This window comes from Arachis ipaensis, chromosome B6, assembly GCF_059453495.1.
Source record: "Arachis ipaensis isolate K30076 ecotype BB chromosome B6, ASM5945349v1, whole genome shotgun sequence".
Classification (NCBI taxonomy): domain Eukaryota; kingdom Viridiplantae; phylum Streptophyta; class Magnoliopsida; order Fabales; family Fabaceae; genus Arachis; species Arachis ipaensis.
Genome location: NC_142441.1, coordinates 149,126,937 through 149,148,001, shown reverse-complemented (window position 1 = coordinate 149,148,001; position 21,065 = coordinate 149,126,937). Strand labels below are relative to the sequence as shown.

The window sequence follows — 21,065 nt, the reverse complement described above, 5'->3', positions numbered from 1 at the left end:
ATATATACCCAATGCTTTTCATTAAAAATAGTTATTTAAGTTCAAATTCATTCCCTCAAATTGTTGATATCATTCAAACTGAATATACTTTAAAGTTTTATGACGACTTTGAATAACAGGCATAGAGTTTCTCTTCCAATATTGAGAAGGTTTCATATCCATGGTTAGAACAAAATAAAATTAAAATTTACATAACCCAAGAGATAGAAGAAGACAGAAAAAAATTATGTAAATGTTGACACAATTAATACCTATGTATTAATTATAGTAAAAGATTTGAGTTTGATAATTATACTTTGTAAATACGAGGCTAACAGGATTATCTTAAAGATAAAAGAGAGTACTACCTGTATGTAGTGGAACGAAGAAAAGGACACCATGAGTGGGAGTTGTGCGTAAAGTAAGAAGGTAATCATAATATGAACGAAGGAAAGTTAATGGTAATTACATTTTATACCAATTTTTAAAATGCAGTTACGTCAATCACTAGTTATTAATAAGGTTAAAATGAGAATACGAAAATTGGACACCATTCTCTCTGTATTCTCTTTATATATTGTTATAGATAGGTAATTTGTAGTATTTTTACCGATTTGCATTGCATTACTTATCTTGTTTGCTGTGTAAACGAAATAAGGTTGTGTATATATTGTTTACATTGTAAACGAGATAAGACACGTTTGTTGTTGCACCTGTCACGTAGTCTCAGACTCGACAATTACAAATACCACAGGAAGGATGTTACTATTACCGTCTTGTGTTACTACAATCAGCAACACACTATCATATTTGCTATACAAATGCATGTCATCGATGGAGACGAAGGGCTTGTAATGTTTGAAAGTCTCCACACAAGGAGAAAAAATCCAGAATACGTTATCAAATTGGCTGTAGTCGCATACCACCAAGTGCCCATCATAGTACAATACCACTCTGAAATCACATATAGTTCCGAGAAAACAAATCTGCAATGTTTATTTGCAGCAACATCGGCACCTTATTATATAACTCCTCCTAATCACCGTATATTTGCGCAATTGCCTTTTATTGCACCATCTAAACCTTTTTGTATGAAGGTTTAAAGTGATAGTTTTGCCTAATTGTACCTTGTAGAACAGGGATATATAGTAACTGATGGGTTGGATTGTATGAAGGGCACAATGATATTACAAATGAGGTTGATATATGTCCAACTGTTGATGGTCTTGGAACATGATGGAGGCTAAACAGGTGTGCGCACCGCCAAATTTACGCACCTCACTAATGAAATAAAATATAATTGGTAGGCATTTATAACCAAAATAATCATCATAAATAAGAATATACACTACAATTAAACTTGACCTTACCAATATCCGAGATTCTGTCGGATGACAACACAGAGACTCCAAGAATATTCTGATGCAAATTTTCTGCAATGCACATGGTATTTTGATTGATTAAACTCCACAACTCGAAACTCAGCACTTCTCCAAATGCTGTAATTCTTCATACCTTGCATGACTGTCTCTCTACTTTTGAATTTGTGACTAATGCAAAACTTCACACTATCGTCTATATTATAATCATCCCCACCCATATTAAGTAACTGAGTACAGTGAATAAGGTTAGAATTGATTGCAGGACAGACAAAACATACCGAACTGAAGCACCGATGGAGTCTCTGGTACAAACTCCTCCTCATTATCATCCTCAGAAGAACCACTATCATTGCTATCGGCAACATACTTCTTATCAGACTTCTCACCGTCCACATCCATATCACCACTGGACTAGTACAGTGCAGTGGTGGACTGGTGGTGGGGCAAGAGGTGGGTCATCTTGGACAAAATTCAAGTGGCCAGATTCACCACCACCACCGACATCACCAACCTTCGCAGAAAGCTCCATCACTTGTTCTGCCATGATTCTCTCGTAGTGTGTAACAAAATAGGATTATCACACTCAAACATAACAACAATGTTACTATTTTTTATATGACAATTGAGATACACACTTACAATAACATATCTACTACCACTAGACATTTTTACTAATTTTTTGAAGAAAAAAATGGAAGAAAAGGAGAAGTGAAATGTTTGTGAACAAAACAAATGTTGTAGATCTTTTTATAGCTACTCAAAATTTGTCATACTTTATCTCGTTTATAGTGTAAACGTCATAACTGCTCCAATATCTCGTTTACAGTATAAACAAAATAAGTTTGTGTATATCTTGTTTACTGTAAACGAGATATGTGTTGATCGTTCTCTCCAATGTATCACATATGCAAACGTGATGCGTGCAACGATAAATGTGTCTTATCTCGTTTACAGTATAAACGAGATATACACAAACTTATTTCGATTATACTGTAAACGAAATAAATAATACAATATAAATCAATAAAAATGCTACAAATTACTTATATTCATAAAATATTTAATTAATTTATTTTAAAAAAATCCTAATCATATCTCATCATAGGATTTCTCGTTATATAAATAAAATAAAATAATTATTTACTTATTTGGATTCTATCAACTTGAATTGAATTACATTAAAAAAATAAAATCAAATTGATATGATAAAAATTATCTTTTAGAGTAGATGGAAAAAATACATATAAAAAAATTTTAGGATCACAAAAATACACGATAGAATTAAAATTTTAATATACACATAAAAAATGACTAACGATGGATAAAATTAATTTGCCGTTAAATAAATTTTGTTTTCGTTAAATTTAATGTATACATGGCCAATAAAACGGTAATGTGACACTCTTTATTATTGTTTAGTTAGGATATTTGATGTAGAAAATAATAAATTCTCTTATTTTAAAATTAACAAAAATATTTTATTAAAATTTTATGTGTTGTAACTGAAATTTTAGTTTTAATTTCAGTCTCAGTATGTTAAAATAAATGCTACCTAAATATATTATAAAACAATCACTAAATTATTATATAACATATATGTTAAAATATAAAATATATTTTAAAAATAAATTAAATAATATATATTTATATATAAGTACGTAATAACTAATTTAGTGACTAATTTTTATGATAGATATAATTAACTGGTAAGACTTATTTGAACTTAAGTTACTATGTATTATGTAATTAGGTGTAACTAGGCTAACTCTACATGAAGAGATGTCTGGATTTATATTAATCAGCTGATGCATGGCAGAAAGACAAAGCAAAAAAAAAAAAAAAAATAGATAAAAGTACACATAGATTTTACATAATGGATAAATATATATTCTAATTTTTTAATAAGTCATTTTACACATCAATATCAAATTCTGTTATCATTTCTATTCTTCTATCGTTTAAGTAATTTTTTTAGCGATAGTGACTACCAGTAGCTCTATGCATTGTGTGACGTGGCCCTTTTGATGATACAGTAAAAAATAAATGATAAATTATTAAATTGGTAAAATTTGAATAAAAAAAATTACATATGATTTGAAATCTTCATTATCTTCTTTTTTTCTCCAAAATTTATTTCGATCAGAGCCCTAACCAGAGAGGGAATAAAAAATATTTCATTTTCTTCTTTCTATGAGATTAAAAAGAAATTCCCTCCCGAAACCTTTTTCGCGTCTCTCATAAAGGGATTTGTAAACCCTAAGGTATCAAAATGTCACAATCTCAACGAAAAAAGAACATATCACATGCTTGTGCGAGTGGTTGTGGTGGCTCCTCTTCTGCACCAAAGAATAAAAAAAGAAAAAAAATTTAACTACAACAACGACAAATGTTTGCATGGACTTGATGCAGTGGTGCTTGAGTTTGCGACCGAGTGGAATCCTGGGAGATTATTTCTTTATTGTCTGTTATAGAAGGTAGGTAATTTTTGATTCTGTTTATGATGATAAATACTATGCATCTTATGTGAAAAGGGGAGGAAGCATTACCTTTGATCGCGTTTGCTGCTGAACTCTCCTCGTTCGCTTACTACCCTGCGTATAGATTTCTACCCTTCTCGCCCTATCAAGTTTGCTTTTAGAATGGAACGAAATCCATGAATCGCAACAAATTCAAATGCGAAAACTTTAACAATTCACTCTCATTGTTTACTCTTTATTAGAGTTTTGTTATTCAAAGTAATTTTTGAGAAGGAAGAGAATGAAAAAATGTATAATTTAAAAAAGTTTTTTTTTTAAATTTAACATATTTAATAATTTAACCTTTATTTTATATTGTGTCATCAAAAGAGTCATGTCACACAATAAGATATCATCTAGCAATCACTACTGTCAAAAAAATTACGCAGAAGATAAAAAAATAGAAATTATAACGTAGCTTGATATTAATATGTATAGAGAACTCATTAAAAAATTAGAATATATATTTATTCACCGTATAAATTTGTGTGTATTTTTGTTTATTCTTTCAAAAAAAAAAAAGACAGAAGGTTAACTTGATTCAACTCCGACTTGAACTTTATTTTATATAATAATATTATTAATATGAGTCTAGCTAGATAATCAGTTAAAAAATAGTCAACATCCATCTCTATTAATAATTTAAAAAAACTGAAAACCCATTTATAATCTTTCAAAGATTATCCTTTTATCTTTTTCTTTTTTTTTTTACTCTGTAATTTTATCTACTACTGCAAACCACCCACCTTCATTATTATCAGTCATCGGTGATTACCGTCAGCTATCATAGTTGGCTGTCGCCGACCATAACCACTGTCGTCACTGGTGACCACTTCCAATTTCCTAAATAGGAATGGGGAGCGAAAAGAAAATCTACGCCCCTCAGATATCTATTGTCATTTCCAATTTAGTTAGCTAACAAAAAAAATATCAACATCTCTATTAGTAATTTAAAAAACAATACCCATCCAATTATAATTTTTTTGAAGGATTATCCTTTATCCTTTTATCCTTTTTTCTTTTCTTTTTTCCTCTTAATACCTTAATTTCATCTACTACCACAAACCACCTATCTCTATCCACCGGCAACTACCACAGTCAACTGCCGCCAACCATCATTGTCGTCACCCGCAACCATCTCCGACCATATCAGATACCCTAAATTCTAAATTCTAATTAAATATTAATTTTTAGACTCTATATTCTAAATTCTAAACTCAAAATTTTGAACATTAAATTCCAAATTATAAATACTGAATCTTGATTTTTTTTATTTAAATTTTGAATGTTTTTATTATTTTTAATTTTAATTTTTTTATTATGAATTGTTAGCTACTTTGTTGACTAAAAATTATTGATTACTAATAGTAGTTTTCCTAATAATATATTCTAAAAATGCATACTAATTTACATTATAGTGTTTTTTTTAAATAAATATATTTTAGAAAAAGTTTAAACATTAAAATAAATTAAAGATTTTATTTATATATTAAAATTAACTATTAAAATAAATTATTATTATATATTTGTGTATAAATATATATGTATTTAAATATTTTTTAAAATATATTTTATATTTGTGACTGATATTAATAATTAATTTTATATTATTTTAGTGTATAGCTATCGTGATCGAAAATGGACAATAGATGTAGGATAGATGTTATATGGACTTGGTAATATATAATGTTGGAAGAGTTTTAATATATAATGTTAGAAGAGTTTTAAGTATATCGAAAATTTCAATTGTTTTAACCGTTGATTTAAATTATAAAAAATATATATAATATATGTTAATTAAAATCAATGATTAAAACAACTGAAACACCAATATTTTCGGTATACTTAAAATTTTTCTTATAATGTTATGATAATGAAATGAAATATTTTGTTAACGACTTAACGTGCTCAACTGTCTCCTTAGCTTAAGTGAGGTGGCATAGGTGCAATCTTAACCCTAAAATAAGGCTGAATCTGAATGTTATTTTGGCAAACTTAAGAGGGTTTATTGTTTTGACGAATTTGGTAATACTTTTATTTTTACAAATAATTTATCAAATATAATTTTTAAATAAAATTTTTTAAAAATGGTATCATCTAAACTTTCTAAATCAAACAAAAAAATAATATTTAATAAATATAAGTAATAATAATTATATTTGATAAAATAATTTTTAAAATTAAAAAATTTAAAATAAACATAAATATAAAAATACATTTAGATATTTATTAATATATATAAAATTATATTAAAATTTTTATTTTTAATAAATATAAATTAACTTTAAAAAATATCTCATTAAGAATTTTTAAAAGTATCGCTAACTACTTTTTAAAGCTAATATAAGTATATAAATTTTTTTATTAACCAAATAAAATGGCTGTGACTCTGTGAGCACATTCCTAAAAATAGGGGTGTGCATGCCCGGCCCATTTCGAACACTCAGTTCGATTCCGAACACTTTAGGGATTATTTTGGTGTGATTTTATCGGGTCTAGGATCGGGTAAGGGTCTCAAAAATAGACCCGATCATTATTTTGGGTCGGGTCCGGGTCATGACTCGAGCCACCCGAACTCGATCCGGTAGTCCGGTCATCATACACAATTAATATTTTGTGTTATTAGTGATGGATGATGGCTATTCTTATGTAAAATTTAAGTATTGTAAACCTTAATATTTTGTCTTATTAGTTATTATAAGACTATAAGTTAATGTTTTATGTTTAAAATGTATAAGATTTTAGACTAATGCATAATATTGTGTTATTTGTATTGATTTAAATATTTGGTGATATTAGACAATATTAGTATTGATTATGGTTATGCTTTAATTTTAGAGAAGAGTTGGTTCTTTTTATATTTTTCTAAATGAATTTTATCATGTCAAATAATGGTTGGAGTCTTGAAAATTTAGATATTTTCACATGCTAGCTTATAAGAAGGTATTAAGATAATGTAATGTTAACGGCCTGATTTTTACCCGGTATAATCGTGGCCCGAAAGTGTATAAGTTTCATCAGGTCTAAGGCCGAGATTGAGTTTAATAAATAAGCTCGGTATATATTTCGAGTCGAATCTAAATCACATCAAACTTGGTTTCACGCTACCCATGTACACCCTACCTGCAAAACTTTATGAAATCAGGCCTTAGTATTATAAGTGCAAATACTTTTATGTATTTTCAAATCATTAATTAAAAGACACTAAAAAAATTTCAAATTAAATTATTAAGACGGTTATGATTAGAACTGTACTCTTTTTATAAGATGTTTGGATCATCTAAGTTTGAATGAGTAATTATGGTATGAGAAATAGTGAAAGTGTAATTACTGTTAGATCATTTAAGAGTAGTAGTACTGTTCTGTGATCATTGTAATAATGATGATATAGAACATTAAAAATGTGTCCAAATTAAATTGACCGTTTTGTTTATACTCATCTTATTGCGTATTCATTTTGTTATTTCCATTAAGCGCACAAACACGATAGTTAATCATAGTTCTTTAACTAATATGCTGTTCAAAGAATCTTACTTTATAAAAGTGTATGAAATTTTAAAATTAAGATGTGCTTGTATAATACGTTTGGTTAAAAACGGAAAACAAAGTTAATATAAACCTTTTCAATTCACAAATGTAATCTATCTCAACATAATCTTCTTAGCATAGGCAACAACTCTGTCGGTTGAGAAAATAATGATAATAATAATAATAATAAATTAAACCTTTTTTTGTTGATTCAATCTTTTTTTATTTTTCCATGCATGGTACCGAATTATTGATTTGCATATACGTAAATTGGAATGCCATTGTAGGGACAAAGTATGCCAAAATTTCAATGGAAAATGATATGTCTGTTAAATGCATGAAAGTGGAGCCCAATTTTCATTTTCCGAAGCCACAAATGTCACAAACTATAGCGTTGCATGGTTGTTGGGAGCTGACTTTTTATATTCATTAATAATTAATGAATAATATAAAGGTGTTTTTCCCTTTTCAAAATAAAAAATTTAAGCATTTTAATTAGATATTTAAATGTATAAATAAATTTAAAATACATGTATAGAGAAAAAATATCTATTCTCTTATATGTTTGTCACTTTGTCCTGTATAGAAAAATAAAAATACTCATATATTATATCATATAAATAATTAGACGTGTCTTAAAAAATTACACCCGAAGAAAACAAAAGAAAAAGAAAAGCAATGAAATGCTTATTATAAAATTTTCACTTCAAAGTACAAAGAAAAGGCACACTAAATTTGTCACAACATAATTACGATTGCATATCGTCATTTATTTATTTAATTATTTGAAAAAGCTGTACAAATTTTGCTAATATTCAAGAACAACAAAGATAGAGTATTCACGTATGATTAAAAAAAATAAAGAATTCAAGTATTAAAAAAATTAATCATATATATTATATATTGTGTGTTTTAATATATAATATTCTATTCTATATAAAAAATTGAGTTTAATTTTAATGCATTAACAGTGTAAGCTATTTTACAATATCTTTCAATCATGTATATTCATTTTTTTAGATGATTATTTATACGTTGAATATTAAAAATAATTATTTTTATTAATATGATAATATATAATTGTATATATGTGTAAATTAGAGTTCTTTTATATTTTATCAGTGAATCAAAATTTAATTTTAAATAATTAATTAATTTATGTATTTTTATGGGACATATGAATTAAGATGTAAAAGGGAAATTAATAAAGGTAAACCACTAGTGTACTTATAATAAGATAAGAGGAGGCTTGTACTCTTTAACAAAGAAAAAGAATACAAAGAAAATAATCACCCATTAATCAATAATTTTTTTTTTTTACTAAAGATAGGAGACTCGAACCCGCAACCTCTTAATTGAGTATGGAGAGACTATGACATTTGAGCTATTATTCATTGGTAAAATTTGGCAAAATCAATTACATGTAATCTTTTATATATATATATATATATATATATATATATATATAATTAATGTATATTATATATTTTAATATAATTTTATGTATATAATTATATTATTAACAGTTAACTTTTAGTATACATATTACATAATTATTTCACTTATAGTGACTATGATTTAGTGGTTATCTCTTAAATTTTTTAACCAAACGGTGAAAGTTGGATATTGTTTTTTGTATTACATAAATATTGTTTTTTAATTCTTTTAATTGATTTTGGTCATTATGATATTATATTATATATTATTTAAGTGATACAAAAAATGAAAAAAAAAATCTATATAATAGAAATCACACTTTATAAGGTTAATTAAAATAAAAATATTTTTTATTTAATTATTAAAAAAGGAAAAAAGGGACGGAGGAAGTGTCGGCGTAGGAGAAGTGCGGCTAATTCATAATTCAACAAAATTGTCAGGTTTCATTGAAAATTGAAAATTGAAAAGCAGCCCCTCATTACTTATAAATTTATAATTTCCTCCCTTCCCAATTCCCGATACTTATATATATATATATACGCACACTAATTAGCGTCGGTGACTCGTTTTGGACTCGCTCGAACTCAGTTGTTTCCTTCCTTCCTTCCTTCATTCACGAACACACATATTTTTCGTATTTTCTGAATTTCTGATATTCCCTCATAACATAACTCTTCTCTTTCTCTCTCTATAAAAAACGAACAACACGAAGAAATTATTCAATCAATTAACAATTTCCAAATGCAAATGAAGATGAGAGAGCGGGAAATGGCGGCTTCAACCGATTCTGTTTCGGTCGACATTGATGCCTTCTCTCCTCCTCCAAAGGTATTATTATTAATTTATTATTATTATTCACGTTAACGTTACATTATTTACATGCTGCATTCTATTTTCTTTACGTTAATGTTGTTGTTAAAGTGTGAGTGTTTATGTATTTCAATTATCAAGCAAGTTAATGAATTCGTATATAATTTTTCTCTTGTCGTTTTGTTTTCTTAGAAATATTTTTATGTTTAAGATTCTACTTGTATTCAGGAGAAAAGAAAAATATTATTATTTGATCATATAAAAGTGAACATGATATGTAGAAGGTATTACAATGATTGGAATTTCTGTCTCAAAGATGATGTTCATGAGATTATAATCTTGTGCTTCACATTGTATGTTATCATATATTATCATCATTATGATGATGACGGCAAATACAAGCATTTGGTTTAAGTAGTTTGGCAGTTTTTTTTTTTTTTTTTCTTAATTATAATTTAAAGTAATGTGGAGAAATCAGTATTTTAGTTGGGTATATAGTAAAATTTTGGATATTGAATGCTCAAATTAAAGAAAAAAAATGTTATTATTTTTTAACTTCACTTGTTGGTTAAATAAATTGATTTTCCTTGTGTTCTGGTTAATACTTTTTATTTAGTACTGCTATAATAAAAGTTAACGAAGTTTAGTTTGATTGTTCAATATATAATCTGAGATTGTGATGATGTAGGTGTTAAATGGTTACTTTAAATTTGGCAGACAACTTGATTAGTATTGCTATCAGATTATTAATTTGCTGGAATTTGGATATTGGTTAGACTTTAGAGATTTCTAATTTCTAAATACTTTTAAAATTTTATACGGGTGAAGACTCTTTGCGTTATCAAGCTTTGGATGGGTTAAGAAATGTGATTATTTAAGGATTAATTTTATAAGCTGATCAAATGTGCAGATTCTGTTGGATTTCCCATGGTTTCATAAAAAAAGGGGGGAAATGTAAAAGAAAGACATGTGATTTTGTTTTGAGTTTTACTTTTATATTTTCTATCGATGGTAATATTGTGGCCAGAGTGAGATAATATACTATTGAAAGTTATCTCTTCACATGCAATCTGCATTTCCTTGAAAGTTTTGTACCTTCTATGTTATGAATTGCTTCTTCACATTGACTTGTATTTCGTACCTTGAAAGTTTTGTACCAAAGCATTGCGTTTTTTGCTGGAATTGCAAAACGCACTTACTCTTTATTTATGGGTTGTTTTAATTTCTTATAGAATGTCCGAATAAAATGCTGACTTCAAATGCTAATTGAGAAGTGTTAAGGGAGCTTCAAAAAATGATTTTCTTTGCTGCTGACTGTTAACCAGGCAGGGTATAAAACATCTATTGCTCTGCTTTCCTTGTTTTGAAAATTTAGAGGTGGTGATTTATCATGAGTTTATGGTTAACTTAATGTTCTTTTTCTTATTAACATGCCACTGTGACGTCTGCAGGAACATATTGTAAGAACACATTATGGTTATGTCTCTGTTGCTGTATATGGAGACCCAGAGAAGCCAGCTCTTATAACATATCCTGATTTGGCTTTGAATTGTAAGTTAAATGTATCTTAGATTTTAATATTCCCTTGCACCTAACTCTATATCTTTCATTAAGCATTTCTTTTTCTTCTTTTTATTTTTATGATATAACATTTATGGTCTGCTTAACCTGCTCCCCCAGTTAATTTAATTTTAAACTATATACCAATATCTTCGTCAAAAATTCAAATAATTGCTATTTTTGCTCATGAAAAATATGGCTTAGTTCCTCGTGAAGTTTTTCTTAAAAAGATAAGGTTTGATCTTGAAGAGGTGTATGCACAGCAAAAGAAATCTAAAAATGGTTTTTTGGTAGTCCAAACATTGATCACTTTCTTAACATATCTCTTCTATTGACATTCTAATAACCTAACCTTTTGTTTTCATGCATGTGGTTTCATCAGATGTCTCCTGCTTTCAGGGGTTATTATTCTGTCCCGAAGCATCCACCCTTTTGCTCCACAATTTCTGCATATATCACATCAGTCCCCCCGGACATGAGGTCTGTAGCTTTATATCTTTAAGTCATATTGCAGTCTTACTTGATATATATATCTCCTCACTGTTATAAATTCCTTCATTGATAATATTTTAAGTTCTTGCTTTCTTATCATCTTGTACTTTGTTCAAGAGTTGTTGCAGTTGGGAGCTCCTGAGATTGTTCCAGATTATCCAATTCTTTCTGTTGACGACCTAGCAGATCAAATAGCCGAGGTTCTCAACTTTTTTGGGTGAGTAAGTTCAAGCTTAATCTGTAATTGATTTCCATTTAATGACATAAAGAAAATTAGTTTACACCAATTTCCATTAGGCTTTGAATATTGGCATTTCGTTTTGAGAAGGCAATCTGACCCCAACATTCTTTTTGTCTGCAGTCTTAGTGCAGTAATGTGCATGGGAGTAGCTGCCGGGGCTTACATTCTTACCTTATTTGCTGTAAGTTATTATGTTGGTGCTATGCAGCCTCTCCCCTTTTTAAATTACATTAGAGTTTCAATGATGGATCGTCCAATTTTTCTAATGTTTTTATGTGTTTACTGTTTACAATAGATGAAGTATAGACAACGTGTACTTGGTTTGATACTTGTTTCACCTCTATGCAAAGAACCATCTTGGACTGAGTGGTTGTGCAACAAGGTTCTTTTTCTATACCTAAAACACTATGTTGTCTTGTAAAAATAAATGTTACTTCTTTCTTATGATTTTGGTAACATATGCAGGTCATGTCAAATTTACTCTATTTTTGTGGCATGTGCGGGGTGGCAAAGGAAATGTTGCTGAAGCGGTACTATAGCAAGGTATACTTTTTGCATCCAAATTCCCTCTTTCTACTTCCATTTAGTGAGGCTGAGTTATTTGCTTTTATTTATGGTGATAGGACATTCGAGGTGGTGCTCAATTCCCAGAGTCAGATATAGTTAAAGCTTGCCGAAGGGTTAGTGAATATTTTTTGTTGTTGTACAACAACTCTATTATGGCTGGTTGCTGGTTACTTGAAGCTGACCACTACTCCTCTTTGTCTGATGTAATATTTTCTGTCTTCTGACAGTCACTGGACGAGATGCACAGTTTGAATGTGTGGCGGTTCCTTGAAGCTATTAATGGGTAAGATTACTTTCTCACTGCAAGATATTAATTCTTGCTAGGGGTGCAACTTCATTTGAATATAGTTGTGGTTAATCTATTTCCATCAACAAAATGGATGAGCCTAGTCGCCTACACTTCAGTTCAGTATGTCTTCGACATCATTGTGCTCGTTGCTCTGTGATAATCACTTTTGTCCCACCCTTAACTCTGTATTGTCGTGTAACAGGAGGCCGGATTTAAGTGAAGGATTGAGAAAATTAAATTGCCGTTCACTAATTTTTGTTGGGGATATGTCTCCTTTCCACTCAGAAGCTCTCCATATTACTTCAAAGTTAGACAGGCGATTCAGTGCCCTAGTTGAGGTGTGTAATATCACTCGACTGGATGAAATTTGAATGTGTTAATGAGCTATAGATTTGATGGCTGTATTTTTTGTGTAACTACAGGTTCAAGCATGCGGGTCAATAGTGACAGAGGAGCAGCCTCATGCTATGTTAATACCAATAGAGTACTTTCTGATGGGATATGGCTTGTACAGGCAATCCAAGAGTCTCAGCCCTAGAAGTCCGTTGAGTCCATCTTGGATCTCGCCGGAGCTTTTTACGCCAGAGAGCATGGGTTTGAAATTGAAACCGATAAAGACACGAATTCCCACGTAAACCCAGTAGATGAATGAGGTTGCTTCTGATTTTTGATCTGTTTAATTGAATTCTGGGGTTAGTTGGATATCTGATGAATGAAGTGATTCCAGATTGCTTGTAGATAAAGGTGATGATGAAAATAAGAAATCAACCACAAAAGAAATGGGAAGAATTTGGTTGAAATCAACAGATAGTAATTCTTTGATTTGTAATCATATAGATATTTTAATTGATGATCTGAAGCCTGAATGGTAGATAAAGCTTCGGAATTGTCGTTTTTGGATTACCAAAAAGAGAAACAAAAGGATGTTGTGGTTATGATTGTAAAGCAAACATGGAGGGCAAATTGTTACTTCATGCAAATGTCTTGTTTCTTAAGTAATTTCATCATGTTGAAATAGAATAGCGTCTTTCTTAATTGAAGGTATGAACATTTATTGGAATTTTAATATGATGTATGTTCTTTAATGATTAAAAAGTTTAGAATGAAAATAACTTGAAAAGATATTCATTTTCCACGTCATACTATTTGCTTAAAGTCATTTTTTTTGCATCAATCATAAGTGCATGAAGAGTTAAAAAACCAGTATTAACATTTGACATGGATTATATGAAAGCACATTTTTTAGAACAACTATATCTCATTATGTAATAATATACCAAACTGGTGGCGAATCATCCACTAAATAAAATCAAAAGTTTTTGTTGATCACATTGTTCTTCAACTTCAATTCATATTAAAGTAATGATTGTTCATGCTTAGCCTGCTTCTATGGCCATCCTCCATCCCTTCTTCGATTCGACAAGCTTTTCTTCTATTCATTTCAGCATACATTTCCTCAATCATAGGTTTCCATAACCGGACACGAGCATTTATGAACCAGTTAGATACCTGATCAACCAACAACAAATTCAGTTCAAAACACAGTCAAATACCAAAATGTTCCTAACTGATTTTCATACTCTGTCCATGTAAAATGTTTCACCTCTATCAACTAATCAAATTAAATTATCCTAAATTTTTTCTAGCAAGAGTAAGAAATACCTGACTTCTAGTTAACCCACTTTTTACAGCAAGTAAATGCTTTTCTGCATCTCTAGGATACCTGAAATCCATCACATCATCAATAGATTCAACTTGGGCAAGTTCTTCAATGGAGAGAAGAATATAAAAGTTTATTTCTTTGAGTATGGAAACTCACGGATGGAGGAAGTTCTGGAACATCCAAGCACGAAGAACTGAGACAGATTTTTCAGGCAAGCCCCTTTGAGGCCTCCAGAGCTGATCTTTTCTTTTCAACTGCTGGATAGCCCATTGCTTTTGAATGAATGAAGTATCAACAGACCATTCCTTATCTTCCGAGCACGACTCGCCGAAATTGGTCCCTGTTGCAAGAATATGATTGCTGATCCTCTCCCTCAAGTCCTTGTATAGTACAGAAATTGTTTGGAGCGCAAAGTGTGCGTGTATGCACGGATCGAGCTCTGTCGCCGCGTGGAATGCCGATACAACAGTGTGTATCTCATCCAAACACTGACTGTATCGGCTGTCCACCTGCGAAAAATGATTAGTATCATCACTTTGGATACTTAACATGTTAGTACTTATACGGTTTCCTATTCGAATGAGCACACCTAATCCTCAAAAGATTAGTTCTTCTCACAAAATAATGATTATTGGCAAAATTGTTTAGCTCTAAGGCCATAACAAAGAAAGTTTGTTTCTAGATTTTCAGGATTTAACACAACTTTATGTATGTATCTTCATTTCCATTCTCATAGAGTACTAAAACTCATTGGCTAACACTAAATTAAAGTTAGAATTGTTACCAGCTGTAAAAGTGTCAGCAACTGGGATTTGTTTGATTCAGCTGCATGTCTTTGCAATGGAGACTCTGCATGAGCTTCAAACATAGAAGAATTTGCATTTGAATTTGTTGCTGCTGTAGTCTTTTGCGCAAAACCTGATGTTGATTTATTTCCTCCAGCTCTATCACCAGCACCTAAATAATTCACCTCTTCTACATTCTCAATCGAATATGCTGCAATTTGAGCCAGTACCTCTTGAATTCCTACAAGGTACTTTGATCCAAGTATCACCGGCGAAAACCGGACATGTTTTTCAGAACCTAAACTCATAGACAGTTCCCTACTGCTGCAAGAACCTTTCTCCAATCCTGTCCTTGTTTCATTCATGCCACAGCTCACATCGGAGCAGCTAATCTCCGAGCACTGAGCTGCAGCCGGCGAAGTAGCAAGACTCAACGATAGCTCGTTGCTATAACTCGAAGAATTGTAAGCATGATTAGCCAAATTTGCACCATTCAATGATGTCCATCCATTAGGATCAAGATTCCCTATGGATGCATAAGGTACCAATCCACTTCCTTCAACCTCTGGTGCTTTTGGAAACTTGTTAAAGCTCCACTTACCATTACTAGGGACTTCATCGTAGCCACGATCGCCATAGAAAGTCGCCGGAAAAGGGCTTGAATTTGAAGTAGTATCATGCCAATTATTGAAGACATATTGTCCTAGTGCCTCAAATGAAGGCAACAAAGTTGCTGAATTCTCTAGATTTTCTTGAAGGCCAATTCTAGCAGCAAGAATGGTTGTCAGCGGAGAAGCCAGCGCGCCGTTCGGCTGCGTTCCTCCGGCTAAATTCTCATGAAATTCGCCATTTCCGGTTGCATTTAAGGTATCTCCTACAGTAGTCTTTCCTTGTGATGAAGTAACAAATGAATTAGAATTAAGAATACTTGAAGAATTTATGAAGCTATTACCATCAACACCTCCTTGGTCTAAATCAAGCATTGGAATTCCATTTATGATGTTGTTTTGGTTATTAAGATCAAATGAATAGCACTGAAGAAGTGGCTTTGGTGTAGGATGATGCTCCATGTTCAGTGAAGAACTGTAGAAATCATTCTCCATTGACAAAATCAGTTTGGTTAATGTGAAAAGATAGAAGCTCTTGGTTCTTCAATGGATCTTTCAGAACAACATCACTTCAGAAAAATGACATGAATACCCTCTTCATAGAAGAACCATCTTATCTTGAAAGATCCATGCTACAAACAAGAAAACAAAATTTGAATAAGAAATCAAGGAATAAGTAAAAAAATATATTATTTTGTTTGGCAGCATGTGAACTAGTTAAGCATCATTTCAAAAAGTTCATATAATGCAAGACAGTGAAAAGATGAAAAGTGGGAATAATAATAAAAAAAAAATTCCCTTATTATGCAAAAAAATTAACAAGCTATATCTATCACCTGCCAAAGCAAGTTGAAGCAAATTAAATGAGACTTAACATAACTGAAATCTTCAAGAACTTGCCCTCCAAGAACCTTAAGAGGAAAAAAGAGAGAGAGAGAGAGAGAGAGAGAGACATGAAAAATAAGCATTGTTTGATTCAGTTCCACATAAAGTTTCAATATGGTTGTAACATCATGAACTCTTTTAAACTTAAAAAGATTATTCATAACCAAAAAGCAGCATTACAATGCTAAAGAACAACTATTAAATTTGCTTTAAAAAAATGGCATATAAAGCCAACATCAAAAGGTAGCAATGTAGCATTGTTTCATTCTGCATGAACATAAATAAAGCACTATTTTTTAAAAATCCAAATATAATCCCCAAAACAAAAAAAAACATATATTCTCATTTTTGCAGATCCCATCAAGAGATTCATTGTATTATAATACACAAAAACACGACCTCTCTAATCTCCTAGAACACATAAAAAACCTCAAATACATCTCATTTTCTGTCTTATCTTCCATCATTCAAACGAATGAGTTTTTATTAAAAAAAGGGTTAACCAGTAAGTAACCTTCTCAAGATTCAAGAACACCAAAAGCAAGAAAGATAAAAACTCCTTGTTTACAGGACCAAGTAAAACAATAATAATAATAATATTATTAAAGAGAATAAACAAACATTAAATATATAAACCCAAAATAAAAAAAATATAAAAAAAAAGAGCTAAGGTACCTAAAGCACAAGCAAAATGCTCCTATGTGAGAGTGAGTGAGTGTTTCAGTGTTTGGAAATGACCGAAGAACAAGAGAGCATTAATTGTGAGAGATAGATAGATAGAGAGGCAAAGAAGAAGAACCACAGAAATGAGTAAAAAACAAATAGAGAAAGAAAAAAAATATATAAAAATTTAAAAGAAAAAAAAGGAAAGAAAAAGGGTAAGAGAGAACTATGGTGCAGTGTGCCACTCATTTCAGTTGCAGGCTTTAAGGGCCCCATTGTAATTTCCTCATTCTCTTTCTATTTCTACCATCCCTTGTTATCATCTTCTGCTGCTTCATCACTGCCACCATCACCACAATCAAAATATCTGGATTCTCTCTGTTCAAACTCCTGTTCATGGCAGGCAGAGAAAGTGAGAAAGGGAAAATAATAACAAGAAAACTTTCAAAAGAGAGGAAAAGGAAAAGGGAGGCTTCTTTTGTTGTTTGGTTTTTTAACTATTTAAAAACAAGAAGCTAACGTGACTAGAAAGGTGAAGAAAGGAGTTGTTGTTTTTATGGTTTTTAAGTCATTATGTTTTGTTTTCTCAAAGGGGTTAGAAATTGTCAAGCTTTCTCTTTAGAATGTAACAAGTAAAGGGACAAGGAAAGAAAGAAAGAAAGAAGAGAGAGAGTGTTTGTGTTTAAATAGGGTTAATGTAGCTTTGTACTTTCTTGCTCATAGCCAGACACACAGAGACCAAAGAGAGAACAGATATCAATTTGGTGATGTAAGCATAAACACACTCTGATCACACAAATACATCCACTCAACTTATTTATTATTTATTGCTTCTCTTCAATCCTTCTCCCAAGTTATGACAAATCATTTGTGTTAGACTAACTTGTTACTTGTTACTACTCATCCAAAGATTTTGGTCTTCACAAAATAAATATTTTTTATAATTTAGATCAACGCTTAAAATTACTCGAATACCGATATTTTTGGTACATTTGAAATTCTTCCTAAATCAACTATCTTTTGATATATAATATAGGAAGAGTTTTAAGTTATCGAAAATACCGGTGTTCCAGTTATTTTAACTGTTGATCTAAATTATAAAAAATATATATAATATATATTAATTGAAATAAACAGTCAAAATAACTGTAACACCGATATTTTCGGTATACTTAAATTTTTTCTTATATTATTACTCCAAATATTAAATATGAGGGATGTTCTTGCATGGCCATATACTCTGAATACTTGGCATAACTGGAAGCACCACTTCTTTTATTTTCATTGTGGAAAGTGGGAAAAGCAACAGGGTTTATTAGGTGACCATCATGAAATATTTTGGTGCGTTAGATTAAATAATATTTGGATTGTAAAGGAACAGTTAAAGTCAGAAAATAGAACCAATGGAGAAATCATTATATTATTATACAACATGTTGCATTTTTTTTTTTTTTAATTAGAATTGAAGCTCAAATTTGAGATTTTAGATAAAGTATGGAGATTATGTTATTTGAGTTATAGTTCATTGGTTACAATATATTGTATTTTTGCATCAAATATACTAATATACTGCTTTCTGGTATCAATATGTTTGCCTATTCTGTCTTTTATTTCTTATTTTCGAAAAGTATTAATTTTAAAATAATTATATTTATTAGCATTTAATAATTAATTATGATAAAATTTGTCAATAATAATATTTTATATTATATTTTTTTAATAATTACAATAATTCTTTCTTATATCTCCATAAGTATTAGATATAGTGTTTCATTTATAATGCATCACATACATTACGCTCTATCTCAAGAGTTGTTTTTATTGATTTGGGTGCTAATTATATGAATGTACAAATTCTATAAAGTGAAGGTATTGAACTTCATTTTGTTAAAGAATGGTTAGATCTTCTTATATACTATGACAAACTTAATAAAATGTGGGTAAAGTTATCTTCTGAAAAAAAGTTGAATTTATCATAGAAATAAATATGGTTATTCTTGTTTTGCTACGTTATATGGATAACAAATGATAGAGCATATTTAACAAGAAAATGGTATAAATTTATACAAATTTTACATATTTAATTTGGTTAAACTATTTTTATTAGTTGTCATTATAAAATTAATTCTAATGTATATATATGTAAAGTCTAAAATTAAACACTATAGATATTATTTAAATAATTTAATTCTAATATTAGAATTTAATTAGTTTAATTTTAAAAGAATTTAAAAATTAATATCACTTTATTAGTTAAGTCTATTTAATTTAGATATGAAATATTTAATTTTTATTTAATTTTTATTATTTATGAGTCTATTTTACCAGTAATATATCTAAGTAATTTCGTAAAAAATACTATTAATATGATAATATGTCATATAATTTTGATACGCATTCAATATACCAATAATTAAAAATTAAATTATTTAAAATAATAATTATATTTCTTTGTCAATAATAATAAACGTGTTTAAGAAAAAGAAAGCTATCAAATACGTGTTTTATATAATATTTTACATATATTAATATATTATATAATATTAATAACCAATATTATTTAATAAACGTGGATATTAATATCTTGTTATAAGTAAGATAATATTTATATATTATTAAAATTAAAATGTGTGTATTAATAATTTAAATTAATTAATGGTAGAAATATATATAATTATATTATTAGAAAAAATTAATATTCTAATTTAATACTAATTATACTAAACATAAATTATACAAATTATATTATAATTATACATAATTATTTGTTTTTAAATTATAAAATTAAATTATTATATTATTAATTAATAGTTTCTTTAAGGTACTATTTTGAAATTTTATTTTTTGATATATTTGCTCTCTATTATATCATTAACTAAAAATTTATTTTTTAATCTTAAAAGCATTATACTTATCAAAAGAATGTATATATTATTAAGTTAGAATGCGTGTAATAATGTTTTAAATTAATTAATAGTAAAAATATATATGATTATATTACTAGGAGAAACATAATAATCTAATTTGTTACTAATTATACTAAATCTAAATTATATAAATTATACTACAACCATAAATAATTATAATGATTTTTTATTAAATATAAAAATAAATTATTATATCATTAATTAATAATTTTTTTAATCATAAAAGTATTATAATTAAATGCATAAACTCACTTTAAGAGATAAATATATTAATTTGTTAAACATAATTTTTAAATTAACTTTTGATAATAAAATATAATTTTTTTATTTTTTTTGTTGAAAGTTCATAATTAGTTTATTTTAGATATTTATTTCTGACATATTGGGTATGATTTTATTTTAATGCTCTTTACTTTTTTTTTTTTTTTTATCAAAGATATGAGACTCGAACTCGCAACCTCTTAATTGAGTATGGAAAGATTATGCCATTTGAGCTATTACTCATTGGCTAATGCTCTTTACTTTCTCTTTATTATTTATGCATCGACATTCTTTGAGCCTACAATTATTAAGAAAAAAAAAGAATATTTTTAATAATATTAAATATTTTCAAAATTTATTTTATACAAAATCGTAAATAGAATAACTTCTCCGTATGACTATAAATAATGAAAGAAAATAAGATAGAATAATCCTTAAATAGAATGTATATTAGTTAAATCGTTACAATTAG

The 21,065-nt window shown here is 29.0% G+C and overlaps 2 protein-coding genes across 6 annotated transcripts; one reads left to right on the top strand and one right to left on the bottom strand.

Annotated features, from left to right (window-relative positions):
* Positions 1-9,382: 9,382 nt before the first annotated feature.
* LOC107605515 (protein NDL2) lies at positions 9,383-13,836 on the top strand. Its single transcript, XM_016307414.3, has 11 exons — positions 9,383-9,670; positions 11,104-11,203; positions 11,595-11,692; positions 11,833-11,921; positions 12,066-12,126; positions 12,241-12,327; positions 12,411-12,488; positions 12,569-12,625; positions 12,740-12,795; positions 13,004-13,139; positions 13,224-13,836. The coding sequence occupies exons 1-11, from the start codon at positions 9,584-9,586 to the stop codon at positions 13,434-13,436; spliced, it is 1,062 nt and encodes a 353-aa protein (XP_016162900.1). The 5' UTR covers positions 9,383-9,583; the 3' UTR covers positions 13,437-13,836.
* Positions 13,837-13,996: 160 nt separating this feature from the next.
* ATH1 (homeobox protein ATH1) lies at positions 13,997-18,188 on the bottom strand. 5 transcript variants are annotated; one of them, XM_088491402.1, is made up of 7 exons: positions 17,418-18,188; positions 16,694-16,768; positions 16,202-16,489; positions 15,249-16,123; positions 14,621-14,973; positions 14,464-14,524; positions 13,997-14,310 (listed from the first exon to the last, which is right to left on the bottom strand). In XM_088491402.1, exons 3-7 carry the CDS (start codon positions 16,350-16,352, stop codon positions 14,146-14,148), a joined length of 1,605 nt encoding a protein of 534 aa, XP_088347528.1. In that variant the 5' UTR covers positions 16,353-16,489; positions 16,694-16,768; positions 17,418-18,188; the 3' UTR covers positions 13,997-14,145. The 5 variants fall into 5 exon arrangements, with proteins under 5 accessions (XP_088347528.1, XP_088347526.1, XP_088347527.1 ...); XM_088491400.1 differs by having other exon boundaries at positions 15,249-16,489; XM_088491401.1 differs by lacking the exon at positions 16,694-16,768 and having other exon boundaries at positions 17,418-17,553.
* Positions 18,189-21,065: the final 2,877 nt, after the last annotated feature.